Source organism: Hyperolius riggenbachi, chromosome 9 (genome assembly GCF_040937935.1).
Source record: "Hyperolius riggenbachi isolate aHypRig1 chromosome 9, aHypRig1.pri, whole genome shotgun sequence".
NCBI classification, from domain to species: Eukaryota; Metazoa; Chordata; class Amphibia; order Anura; family Hyperoliidae; genus Hyperolius; species Hyperolius riggenbachi.
In genome coordinates, this window is record NC_090654.1 from 224118306 (window position 1) to 224131164 (window position 12859).

General features: G+C 43.1%; 1 protein-coding gene across 3 annotated transcripts in view; it reads right to left on the reverse strand.

The window, feature by feature from the left end:
* LOC137532976 (spectrin beta chain, erythrocytic-like) overlaps nucleotides 1–12859 on the reverse strand; it is a 564120-nt gene that overhangs the window by 23759 nt on the left and 527502 nt on the right. For all 3 annotated transcript variants that reach the window (XM_068254046.1, XM_068254047.1, XM_068254045.1), the window contains exons 27-30: nucleotides 12121–12365; nucleotides 9919–10057; nucleotides 7001–7085; nucleotides 2413–2609 (exon numbers count right to left, since the gene is read on the reverse strand). In XM_068254046.1, the coding sequence (XP_068110147.1) occupies nucleotides 2413–2609; nucleotides 7001–7085; nucleotides 9919–10057; nucleotides 12121–12365 (666 nt within the window). The remainder of the gene's footprint in view (nucleotides 1–2412; nucleotides 2610–7000; nucleotides 7086–9918; nucleotides 10058–12120; nucleotides 12366–12859) is intronic.

A 12859-nucleotide genomic window follows, 5' to 3' on the forward strand; every position in this document is an offset into this window, starting at 1 on the left:
TTGGGGCTAATCTGCCAGGTCTTAGAACAAAGCTATCAACAAGGCAACACAAGTTATATATTCATTCTGAAGGCTCTAATTACCCAACATTGCTACGGTAACATGCCTTACTAATGAGCATACTCGAGTAGCGTGGGTTGCACTAATAGTGTAACTCACAGTACACGCTGCCAGTAGTAACAGTAATATAGCCATGTGCTAACTGTGCACGGTAATATAGCCATGTGCTATCTGCGCACATTGATAAAGTAAAGTCAGGTGATGAATGATTGGTTGGATATGCTTCCCCCACTACAGGTTTCCTCTTTGGTCAGTGCTTATCACTTCTGAACCCCACCAGTTCATGCAGCCATTCCCAGGTTCCCCTGAACTCCAGATTCTCCAGAATCCCGGCATGTGCACACCTCTTCATGCGATCTGTACATGTGTGGGTATGTGAACAAGTATGTACATACTTTGATGAGCATTGGTAACTATGAGTCTGATGCGTGAAACACTGGTAAAATTGCTGTGCGGAGCCAGTGATACTTACTCGATGTGTGTTATCATAGTAATGCTCACATTACCCGTGCACCATGTGTCACACTAATTGCGCAACCGGTGATTCTCTGCTGGCGTTAGTACAGGTTATATTGCCTTGCGCTGCCTGCGCATGGCAATATTACTGGCGGTACAAGCATCAGGCTTTATGGTCCTTCTAAGCACACTTAACTTCATCTTCCCTAACCTTGTTATGGTCTTTGCTTGTTGTTTTGTGTTGAGGTTTGGCCAGTTTTTGGTTGCACACGGCTAACTCCTGCTTCAACTGTTGATAATCACCTGGCTGCTAGTTCATTCCTGGCTATGCGCCAGTTTGCCATGTGGTCCTTCAATGCTGTTCTCTGCTTGCCTGTATTCATCATTAGTAGGGTGAATTGAGAAGTTGTGACCTATGACTCTCTTGGCTTCAGTTTCGCTTGCCTGGCTTACGGGGCGAAAAGAGATCATTTGCATATTCAGTAGTGGTGCATTGTGGATAACCACAAATGTTCACTAATAGCTGAATTATTGCAAATTTCCTTCTAATTTAAGAAGGTAAATTTTACCAAGCATTGTTTATTAGTTTCGGTCTCTTTTATCCCCCTATACATTCCTAGTGGGTTGGGTCACCCCGAGCTGCTTGGTTACTCTGTTGATCTTTAAAGCACCCACATCTCATGCTAATACATTTAGTGATGTTTCAGTTCATGCTTTCTCCTCTGCCCTTGCCTTTCATCCTAGGTACAGGTGCAGCCACTGTACAAGTTTAGTGATGTAGTTGGCACTTTCAGACCTCAGCATGTCACCAAGTGACTCCTATGCTCAACAAAGTTAAGCAAACACAAATCAGGAGAGATCAGACAGGTTCAAGTTCATGTAACTGAAATTGCAGGAAAATACACAATTTAACCACTGTAATTGTGTGTCATCTTCAGACAGCCATACCTCCCAACTTTTTGATATGAGAAAGAGGGACACTTAAGCCACGCCCCTGCTACACCCCTGATCCCGCCCCCAGCACACCCCTAGTCCCACATACCATAAAGGGATTTCATAAGAAAAATATGTTGTTTTATAATTCAAACCACACTGGTTCTTTCTATACTGGTTCATTTTCCTTCATAGTAACATTTTAAAATTAGTAATTGATCAATTTAAAGGATGGGAATAAAGTTTAGAGTCAATCAAACACATTTCATTTTTTAGTAGAGAAATATATATATATTTACATAGAAGGAGGGACAAAGTCCTGAAAGAGGGACACATGAGGAGGAAAGAGGGACAGAGGGACAGGGCTCCCAAAGAGGGACTGTCCCTCCAAAAGAAGGACAGTTGGGAGCTATGAGCAATACGTATGCTTAGTTGTTAATGCGGATCTGAACTCAGAACTTCTTCTCTGCAGCTGGTAAAGGTAATCACCCCCCAACACAATCTCCCCACATAGCAGAGTAGCGAAGCAATGTGTAATATTTACCTGCTACAGCTATGCACTGTGTCTCTTCTCTTCTTCCTGGCAGCCGCATGCTGCTGCATACATCCTCTTTTTCCAGATCACATGACAGCACTCAGGAGCCAGAGGTATGCAGCATAGAACGTGTGGCTGTCGGGAAGAACAGACAAAACCCTGACGCAGCGCTGGAGCAGGTAAACATTAAACTGCTCCACTGCACTACTCTGCTGAAGGGGGAGGAGCTGGCCCTCATGGCCGCTATAGTTACGCCACTTATTCTGAGACTGTTCAATAAATGTTAAATCTTGATTAAAAAATTGGCCCACAACTTGTGTTTTAGATTTTGGCCCCTTACATGATTGAGTTTGACACCTTTGCCATAGAGGCATAAAAAGAAAGCTTTAACTGATGCCAGGCGGCAGGCAGTCATGTTTCAGACGTACCGTCGTCAGCCTTTCCAGTGCTGCAAATCTCTCTTCCCATGACATGGCCGATTTCTCAAAGGCTTCGTGCTTCTTTAATAACTTTTCCACATCATCCACGCTGTTTCCTACATGTGTGGTGTACAGGTAAGGCTCCTTCGCTATGAGCCAGGCTTCTGCCATGGAGGCATCTCTGGCAAACTGACACACTTCCAACACTGAAAACAATAATACCAATTAGTAAAACATAACAAACTCTGGTTGATCTACTAAAGTTGGAAAAGAACACTAAAAAAATACATAAATGATCAGACTAGATTTTTTTCAAAAATGGTCTGTTTTTAGGTGGTACTGGTAACTGGTAAAGGCTTGCATAACCCTTGCCTGAGTCACAGGGGTGTTGCTAGCCCAAAGGATCAGTGGCACGTGCCCTGGATCTATTATGGGGTGCCCCGGATGTCACCCAGGCAGAGTAGAGGCACCACAGCACCCAGCATGGCATCACACAGTACCCAGCATGCCCTTCAGTAGCACCACAGCACCCAACATGGCACTAAACAGCACCCAACATGGCACCACAGCACCCAGCATGGCACTAAACAGCACCCAACATGGCACCACAGCACCCAGCATGGCATTACAGTACTCATCATGCCCCATAGAGGCACCATAGCACCCAGCATGACACCATAGCACCAAGCATTGCACCACAACACAGCAATGGGGGTATGATGGGTGCTATGGTGCCTCTATGTGGACATATTGGGTGCTGTGATGCCATACTAGGTGCTGTGATGCCTTTATTGGGGCATGCAGGGAGCTGTAGTTCTTCTATGGGGACCTGCTTGGAGTTGTGGTGGAGTGGGGGCATGGGAGGGAGGGGGACGACTACAAGGTCAGGGAATGTTTTGGGGGGACAGCCAGACAACCAGGCAACAGGTCAGCCCACTCAGCAGAAAGAAAGACCAGTCAGCACAGAAGCCATATAACTCTGCCTAGTTATGTTTAAGTGACACTGCCTATTTATGTGGTATGCTGCATTTTTTTAATGGAGAGGGGGCTTCATCCAGCATTCTGCTAGGCCCACTTAGACCGCTGTTAAGGTCATGTAAATGTGGCTCCACCCATAACCACACCTACATTCATGTGCATGGCCACACCCATTTTTCATCTGGAGTGCTCAAAAGTGCGCCGGATCTCTTAGGATCCTAGCAACGCCCCTGCTGAGTCATATCAGATCATTGTGGATCTTGCTGAAAAGTGAGAGAACTAGTGGATGCAAAGGCAGAGAAAAGGGCCGCTGCAACTCACCAACCAAATGCAGAAGGGAGCAATGGAATCAATAGCTACACAATATCAACATCCAGGAATAGATATCCCGCTGCACCAAATGGCTGGGTAGAAAATCCTCTTTAATCCGACATCATATGACACACGGGAAAAAGCTCACGCGTATCGGCAGGGCCGACCTTAGGTTTCACAGCGCCCTGAGCGAAACCTGATTTTTGTGCCCCCCCCCTTCATCCTTTTCCCATGTGCATATACACGCACGCACGTATACACACACAGGCCCATATGCAATTCCCCTTTTCTCCTGAGATATCTCCTAGAACAGTGGTTCCCAACCTTTTTGATGTCGTGACACATCATGCCCAATGCTCAGATCTCTGTGACACGTCACATATGTATAATAGAACAAATACTATTAATAACCATTAATGGATGGAAAGAGTGCATTATCTTGAAAACACTTAAAAATGAAGGCTAGAACCTTTCAGAAATATTAATAAAAACAATCAGTGGGACAGTTAGCCGCCTCCTCCCCCATTTAGAATGATAGCACAGCACTGACAATTTGCACCACGCATTATAGCTGCAGTGTGCCACCCCCCCCCCCCCCCCCCTCCAAAATCCAAAATGCCCTCAGACTCAGTATAGATAGTTAGCCAGGTATAGGTGTCCCCAGTATAGGAGCTCATGTATAGGTGCCCTCAAAATAGGTAGCCAAGCATAGGTGCCTCCAGTATAGGTAGCCAGGAGTAGGTGCCCTCCCTCAGTATAGGTAGCCAGCTATAGGTGTCCCCAGTATAGGAAGTCAGATGTTGGAGTCCTCAGTATAGGTAGCCAGCTATAGGTGCCCTCAGTATAGGAAATCAGGTGTAGGTGCTCTCAGTATAGGCAACCAGCTATAGGCACCCCCTTGGAAGCTGGCGCCCTGGGCGACCGCTCCGGTCGCTCATATCAAAGGCCGGCTATGTGTATCGGAGCAAGACATGGCCCCTTAATCATAGCTTACACATGAATGTGCTCCACAGATTAAATAGGCAGGTAAGCACCTCCCAACAGCTGTAGCACCTATCTTAAAGAGACATGAACAATATTTAAAATGGCAAAAGCTGCATGAACAATATCTTGTTAAAATATGAATATAGAAAAGCACATACAAAACATCTTTGCTCTTATACATATCTACTATTTTGTATCATTTCTATATATAACCTGGTGTGTTTGTTATGTATGTGCTTTTCTATATTTAGATTTTAACAAAATATTGTTCATGCAGCTTTTGCCATTTTAAATATTGTTCATGTCTCATTAAGATAGGTGCTACATCTGTTGGGAGGTGCTTACCTGCCTATTTAATCTGTGGCGCACATTCATGTGTAAGCTATGATTAAGGAGCCATGTCTTGCTCCGATACGCGTAAGCTTAAACCTGTGTGTCATATGATGTCGGAATAAAGAGGATTTTCTACCCAGCCATTTGGTGCAGCGGGATATCTTTTCCTGGATGTTTAGAGAAGTAGTACTTGTGTTATTGTTGCTATATGCAGCACCCACAGCAAGTACTTATTTGTAATAAATTCAGGTTAGCCTGCAATTACTTTTTGAAAAGTTGTCCTCACTGCAGATGTGTGCATGTGACTTCAACTGCTCAGTTACTAATTTACTAATCTTTGAGTGTTCTTATATGATCCAGGCAACAGCTGTTAATACTTGCCACAAGTATTCTTTGTATGTTGGCCCTTCTACTAAATAGACGTGCTAAGATTGCACAATCAAGACTGTATGTTGTATGGCTACGTTTATTCTAGATGGATGTACTAAGAATGGACAAGATTGTATAATTAGGTTGTACGATGTATACGGTAGCTAATAGCCATCTTAAGACTAGAAAGTAAAATTGACATACTCTATTATAAATCTAGACACTGATACTGTCAGAGGGTTTTTTTTTTTAGAAGTCACTAGCTTACTGGCTATTATGTTCATCCTTGGGTCTCACTGTTTAAAGTCACAAGTGGACACTGAATGCGCATTTGTAATAAGAGGAACTTTTAATAGTCAACTAGTAAGACAGCATACGTTTAACAAACAAACACAGACAAAACACAGAATATTTATATTGCGCTTTTCTCCTGGCGGACTCAAAGCGCCAGAGCTGCAGCTACTAGGGTGCGCTCTATGGGCAGTAGCAGTGTTAGGGAGACTTGCCCAAGGTCTCCTACTGAATAGGTGCTGGCTTACTGAACAGGCAGAGCCAAGATTCGAACCCAGGTCTCCTGTGTCAGAGGCAGAGCCCTTAACCATTACACAATCCAGCCACCCTTCAAAGTGTGTGAAGAGATTGCATACTCAGTAATTTGAGTATATTAGACACGATAAAGCAATGCACACACTCTAGAGGGAACTAAGGCAGCCATTGGAGCCATCTTGGGCAAGAACCTAGCCTGTGTACAACAAACCCACTGATGTTGCTTGAAGATTCCATAAACGATCGAGAGCACCGTCAAACTTCTTGCCCCACCTCAGGGCCGGATTTGTACTCTTTACCGCCCAAGGCCACTTTCATCAGCCACACCCATTCAGTATAGGTAGCAAGATGACCCTTCCTCCCTTCCTTCCAGTATAGGTAGCCAGATGACCCCACCCCTTCCCTCTAGAATAGGTAGCCTGATGACTCCCCCCCCCTTCAGTATAGGTAGCCGGATGACTCACTTAATCCCTCCTTTTCCCACCACCCCCTTTTAGTATAGGTAGCCAGCACACCTTCACACTGCAGCAGCCATCAGTGTCACTCATTTTTCTGATAGTCTCCAGTGCAGAAGCTTCCTCTTCCATTCCGTCTCCAATGCTGCCCAAGTCCATAGCCGCAGGCACAATACAAATGTGCACAGAGAGCAAGGTGGCCTCTGCACAGGTGGCTAGCAGCAGATTACTGCGGTCAGGCGCTTGCCTGATCTTCTTGCATTGCAGCATTTGCAAGCTTGTAAATGCTGCACCAGTTTTACCTGCTGCTTTGGTGCACTTGCTCCTGTGGTGCCCTAGGCCATGGCCTAGGTGGCTTAGCCCTAAATCCGGCCCTGCCCACCCACCAGAGGCTGTTCCAACGTGTTCCACACTGTTGTCCCTTTTCTCCTCTCCATAGGGACAGAACGTGCCACTTGGCTGTGATCAGAAGACGTGTGTATGTGCTTAGAGACAGAAGTGTCGCACTAGGAATCGAGTTCAGATAGGTGACAGTAATAGTGCATTTGCAGGCGATTGCTTCGTCTGCTAGAAAGAATGTTCTGTATCCCCACTAGGTGGCACTGTTTACAGTCACTTACACACACTTAGCCAGTCCCAACGTTTTTCCCACTTGTCCACCATCTCTGCTCTCCTTTCTGCTAGCTGGTCCAGTTTCTCCTTTATCTGTAAAAGAGAAGACAAATGCAATTTCAAAAATACAGTGTAGGTGACAGCAATACAAACAATGCATATTCTAATCGTTAAGTTTAATAAACTAGAAATTATGTTTCAGAATCAGAATCAGAATCAGATTTATTTCGCCAAATACAGCACACGCTATATTCGGAATTTTTTGTGGTACACATGGCATAGACATAGTATAGTTTCTGTGGTGCAATAAATATTGATGCATGTTAAATAAAAGGCCTTTATAAATTGATATGGGATGCATCATGTGAACTGCTTTTATATCAGTCAGACACAAGGTTTGGTGCAAAATGTATTTTATTGACACATTTATTATTATTATTATTATTATTATTATCCTTGGTTCCTGGTCTATTCATCATCAAGACCTCATGTAGGTGATAAGAGCTGCGGACACTGCACTGAAAAGTTAGCACAGGTGCCAAGAAAATAAATTATCCAATGGCACACGCTGAGATGCTACAATTTAAGAGAGCTGGGGGCTGCGGCATAGCTAAGGAGCTGTGGGCCTCAATGTGAGTTTTACATGAGCCCCCCCCAGCACTCTACACATAACAATTGATTAGAGCACCAAAAGCTGCCAAGGACAGCCAGTGTCAGAGAGGTGTAAGCAAGAGAGGGGAACAGTTTGTTAATGATCACCACTATTTCAAGCATATATAGAGGTGATAATTACTAACATAATACCAATGAAGAGCTAATACAATGGCTGAGGGAGGGCCCCTCTGATCCAGGGGCCCCGGTGCAGTCGCACACCTCTGCACCCTCTATTGCTAATGCTATGCCACTGGCTAGTGGAGGGTGGATGTGCAGAGGATAGTGTATTGTACTGGGTGGGTTATGCTACATTTGGTGGGGGAGGTTACCTTTTATGGTGAGAGGCTCACTAGGTATGTATGGGAAATAGCATTCAGCACTGGGAATGGTTATGCTAGATTTTGTTTGATTCTTTTTGGTGGGTAGGGCAGTGAGGCACTGAAGCGGAAAAAAAATGATATCATGAATTGGTTGTGTAGTAGGGGTAATTACTAGAACATTGGTAGCAAAAAAAATATTTTCATATATTTATTTTCAGTCATACAGCTTTTTCTATAACATTGCATCATTCTCTAATATGTGCAATTTACACATTACTCAGCATCCTAAATGTTTTTATAGAACAGGCAGTGAACTTTTGACCTGTCCTGAACTATTCTCTGCAAAAGAAAAACACAATACAACTGAGATAACCTAATCAGAAGTCAGAGCTTTCCAAGACTTTCAAAGTCATAGAACTCAATGGCTATTTGCATAGATAACAACTGGAGTTTCTTAACTCTTTCTGTACTGAAAACAAATGTTAGACTTATGTCTCTGCTCCTAATGCTTTATTTCTTAGCTGTACTACACATACAAATCATTATATCATACATTTTTTTTCGCTTCAGTAACATGGAATGGGTGGTAACTTGGTTTTGAGAGGGGATTGTATTTTGCACTGGGGGGATTTGGTACTTGCCAGCTCAGCTACTACAGTAGTAAGACATTACACAAGCTGACATTTCCAGCTCAGCTTACCACCAGCATCTGAATATATTACTGTAATTACATTATTTTCCAAAGACAGAACAACAAAAGATGTTTAGGTTATATAATGACTAACTGTAGAAGATTTCTTTGCAAACTTTTAAAACTTTAAGTTTCTTCTTTAGGCATGTTTCAGAAATGGTTCTGACCCAGTCCTAAAACATGCCTGAAGAAGAAACTTAACGTTTCAAAAGATTGCAAAGAAATCTTGTACAGTTGGTAAATTAAAGGTATCGCCTAAACAATTCTCTCTGGACCACACGCAACTTACATAATTTTCTTCACTATGGACTCCCATTAATTCCTTATCAATAGTATCATCAACAACTTGCCAGACTAGAATCATTCTAGTTGAGAGCTATGGTTGTAGTGCTGTAGTGCAGCCATGTATTACCTAATGTATCATAACAAATCATAATACATTATACTTCACATCATACCCTGACAAAACTTTATCTGAATATCTACAGTTGAGAAAGAGCTGGTAAAATTAGCTTCATTTTAATGGAAGGGCCACAAATGCCCTGGCCATGGGCGGTTTCTGCTAAAGGGGGCATCTGGACATAAAAGAGGGGCTGATGCATGTGATACATAGTGAGACTGCAAATACAATGCAACACATGGAAGAGCAGAATTACCGCCCAAGGGAGCGGTACATAAAATAGGAGGGTTGCTGTACATGGAGGTCACGCATGGAAAAGGAGGCTGCACATGGAGGGGCAGCCAGGCACAGGACAGTTTGCCTGGGGCGTAAAAAGTATAAAACCGGCCTTAAGGTGCCCATTAGCAATACCATTTTTCCTTCAGATTCAAACTTTCAACACACTTTTTGTAATCTAATTGATGTGAAATTATTTTCTGGGCGATTGGAAAAGGAAAAAAAAAAATGATCCAAAAGTTGGATATTATGATGGAATAGGAATATAAAACTTTCTTATATCATTTTGTTAATGGGAACAATCGATGATTGCCTTCCGATTAGTTTTGATCATTCAAATTGTGTCGAAAAATCGAATGAGGGAAAAACTGTACCGTTAATGGACACATTTAGACAGATTATCTAACAAAATACATTTCCCATTCGTATATATACACTACACATCTATTTCATATAAAAGGTGTCGGTATTAAATGTTATAGGCAACAAGAAAGGCTTTTTAACAATAAGTCTTGTTAGATTTTTATTTTGAAAAACCAAGCCTGGCCTAGCGTAGTGTGTCTTGGCCAAGGATCTAGCGCTTACCTCTTCCGAATCTGGGTGATTACGAGCCAGAAGTGTTTGCCCAAGATCAACACAGCTTTCATAATTTGTGTTTCTTGCTTCAATTTCAGCTCTCAGGTCTTGATGGTATTTTATCAGAAGTTCCACAGATGACACGTCTCTGCAAGAAAACATGAGCAGGACATATAATACTGCCGTTCCAGATAATTCCTTTTTTGACCACTTTTCCATTGCAATATGTATCCTCATGTGCAGAAAATTCCTTGCTTGTGTAGGACGTCTTAGCATTCATCATTATTGTAGGATCCCCAGAATGAGATTGACCTTGAAGTTGACTTTAAAGGGAACCAAGCACCACTTTTTTCCTGGTTTCTAATAGCTATAGGAGCTGCCATGTTCCCCCTCCCCTTCTAGCTGCCCTCATTTACCCACAGGGAAGGTGTGATGATAGCATCTGGGACTTATCTAAACTCTTTGAAGTAGTGTCCTATGTACCCACCCTCCTGCTAATAAAAGCTCTTTGTTTGCTCTTTGCTAATGCACGCAATAAAAAATTACATCAGTCCTTCTCTATCTCCAATTTCTGCAGTCGGGCAGGCTGAGGAATTAGGAGGAAATAAGGTAATAAAGGCCTCTGCTAAACTTTTAAATGGAAAAAAGAAGAGGTAAGATTGAATTTTTTTTTAATAAAGAGCACATTGTTGGCATGCATTTTTAATGTGCTATAGAGATGCCATGGGTGCTAAAAATGGTGCTTGGTTCACTTTAAGGTTTCCCCTCCACAATTATCACTCAGTTTTTACCAGTTCCAGTCGCTCCAACCCAAATAATCACAAATACATTCTGGCCCATATGCAATTAATTTTTTCTGCTGAGTTTTCTCCTAGGTGGTATTTTTAAACTTGTCAATAAAATGCCTTTTAAACCACCAGAAAGCAAGAAAATACTCAAAATAATTTTGATAGTACTTTATCATTTACTTTTTTTGGTTCTTTTTTAGTTAAAAATTACTGGAAAGTTATTTTAAATAGAAGATGAAAAAATATCTCCTAGGTGAAAAAGTGAATTACATATGGCCCCCTGTTTTAAAAGGACACATCCGAACACGCTGAAAATAAAAAAATCCACTTACCTGGGGCTTCCTCCACCCCCTCCCAGCCATCCTGTGTCCTTGCCGCAGCTCCACTCACAGCCGGTGGCCCCCTCCGGCGCTAAGTGCCCTGCGCGATGGGCTCTCAGAGTCGCACTGACATCATCCGGACTGTACTGCACAGGCGCAGTAGTTCTGAGCGTGCGCAGTATATTCCGGATGACGTCAGCCTGACCAGTGAGTCGCATGCTGGACCGCAGGAGAAGTCGACCTGGACGCCGACCTGAGCCACCGGAGCTGCAGCGAGGGTACAGGACGGATGCAGGGGGCTAGAGGAAGGCTGAGGTAAGTGGATTTTTTTATTTTAATGTTGCTTAGACCTTCCCTTTAAAAAGGGAAAGTTCTGTTTTGCACAAACGTTTTTAGTAAGAGGGTTTTAGGGTCCTTCGTAGCCCCTTACACACTCTTAGGAGTTCTACCCAGAATAGAGATACAGAGAGCCCAATATAGTGTACTATGTACTGGTATGTGGATATGACAAGTATCTATTTATACTCACAAACATGGGTTACCATCTAGGTAGCCACTATATCAGCAGGAGAGGAGATTAGACCTGTCCCCACTCAGGATTAAGAAGAAGTCGCTCTCTTTAAATAGGAAATAAGGGGCAACACCCCTCCGCCAAGGGTGGACTCAGGAACTGTAAAGGCAGATAGAGGCGCCAAACACAGAGGCGTTGAGCTTTGAACCAGACCTATTTGAGTTTTATGCTCCGTTTCTATTTCCTGATGGGGCAGGAGATGCCCGCAAAATGCATTGCCCTTGCACTTTCACGAGTATATAAATCCATTATTGTTGTTTTGGATGTACACAGCACTCGTGTGTGTCTGCTTGGAGGAGGTAGGTCCACCTCTTTCTCCTCTCATTTCAGACGTTTTGGAATATTTTATCTTTTTGGCGCCTCTGTCTGCTAATACAGTTCTTAGGAGTTCTGGTTAACCATGAGCTTGCGGGGCAATCTGTAACTATGGAGTATACAGGTTATATTGCCCAATATTTTGGAATGAGAAGGAGAAATGTGCTGTTTGATCCATTTGCTGTATATAAATTCTACTACAAATAGAAGCAGTTACCTTGGCTTTTCCTGAGTTTCGATCTGTCTGATCATGCTTTCCATCCAGAGCATCAGATCACGAACCATACTGAAGAAACGGAACTTCTCAGCTGCGCTAATCAGCTCTGTACGGCGCCCTTCACAAGCATCCAGAAGAGCTCTCCAGGCCTCCACCACCTCGCTCTCCTTCTTCTGTATGTCCACAGCCTGGTCCCCGGCATAGGCAGCATGCAGGCGGGTTGCTGTATCCTGGTAGGCTTGCACCTGTAAGGGTGTAACAATTCTATTGCTTAGGCTTTTTAAAATGCAAACGTTCTAATTACTACAACATTGTACTAAGATGTAGTTACATGGTATTGTAATTATGCCTCATCCAACTACCAATGTTATTGTAAATGCACACATATGAATACTGCCAGCATGTGAAGAGTAACCATGTTCTCTGTAAGGGAAATTCCATCCCTTTGTGTAAGGGCTGGTTCAGATGGTCGCCCGAACCAGCAGCACGGCGTTTCACTTAAAGGGAACCTGAAGCGAGTAAAATTATTTAAAATAAACACATGACGTAGCTGCAAATGAATATTACATACTAACCTCGCCGTCCGTTCCTCTCAGAAGCTCACCATTTTCTCCTATCAGTGATCCCTTCCAATTCTGACAATATTTTGTCAGAACTGAAATATTCCAGTTGGTCCATTATGTATCAGCAGCTGTCAGTTACAACTGAATGTGCAGGGTAATGTCCATGTTTCCTTATG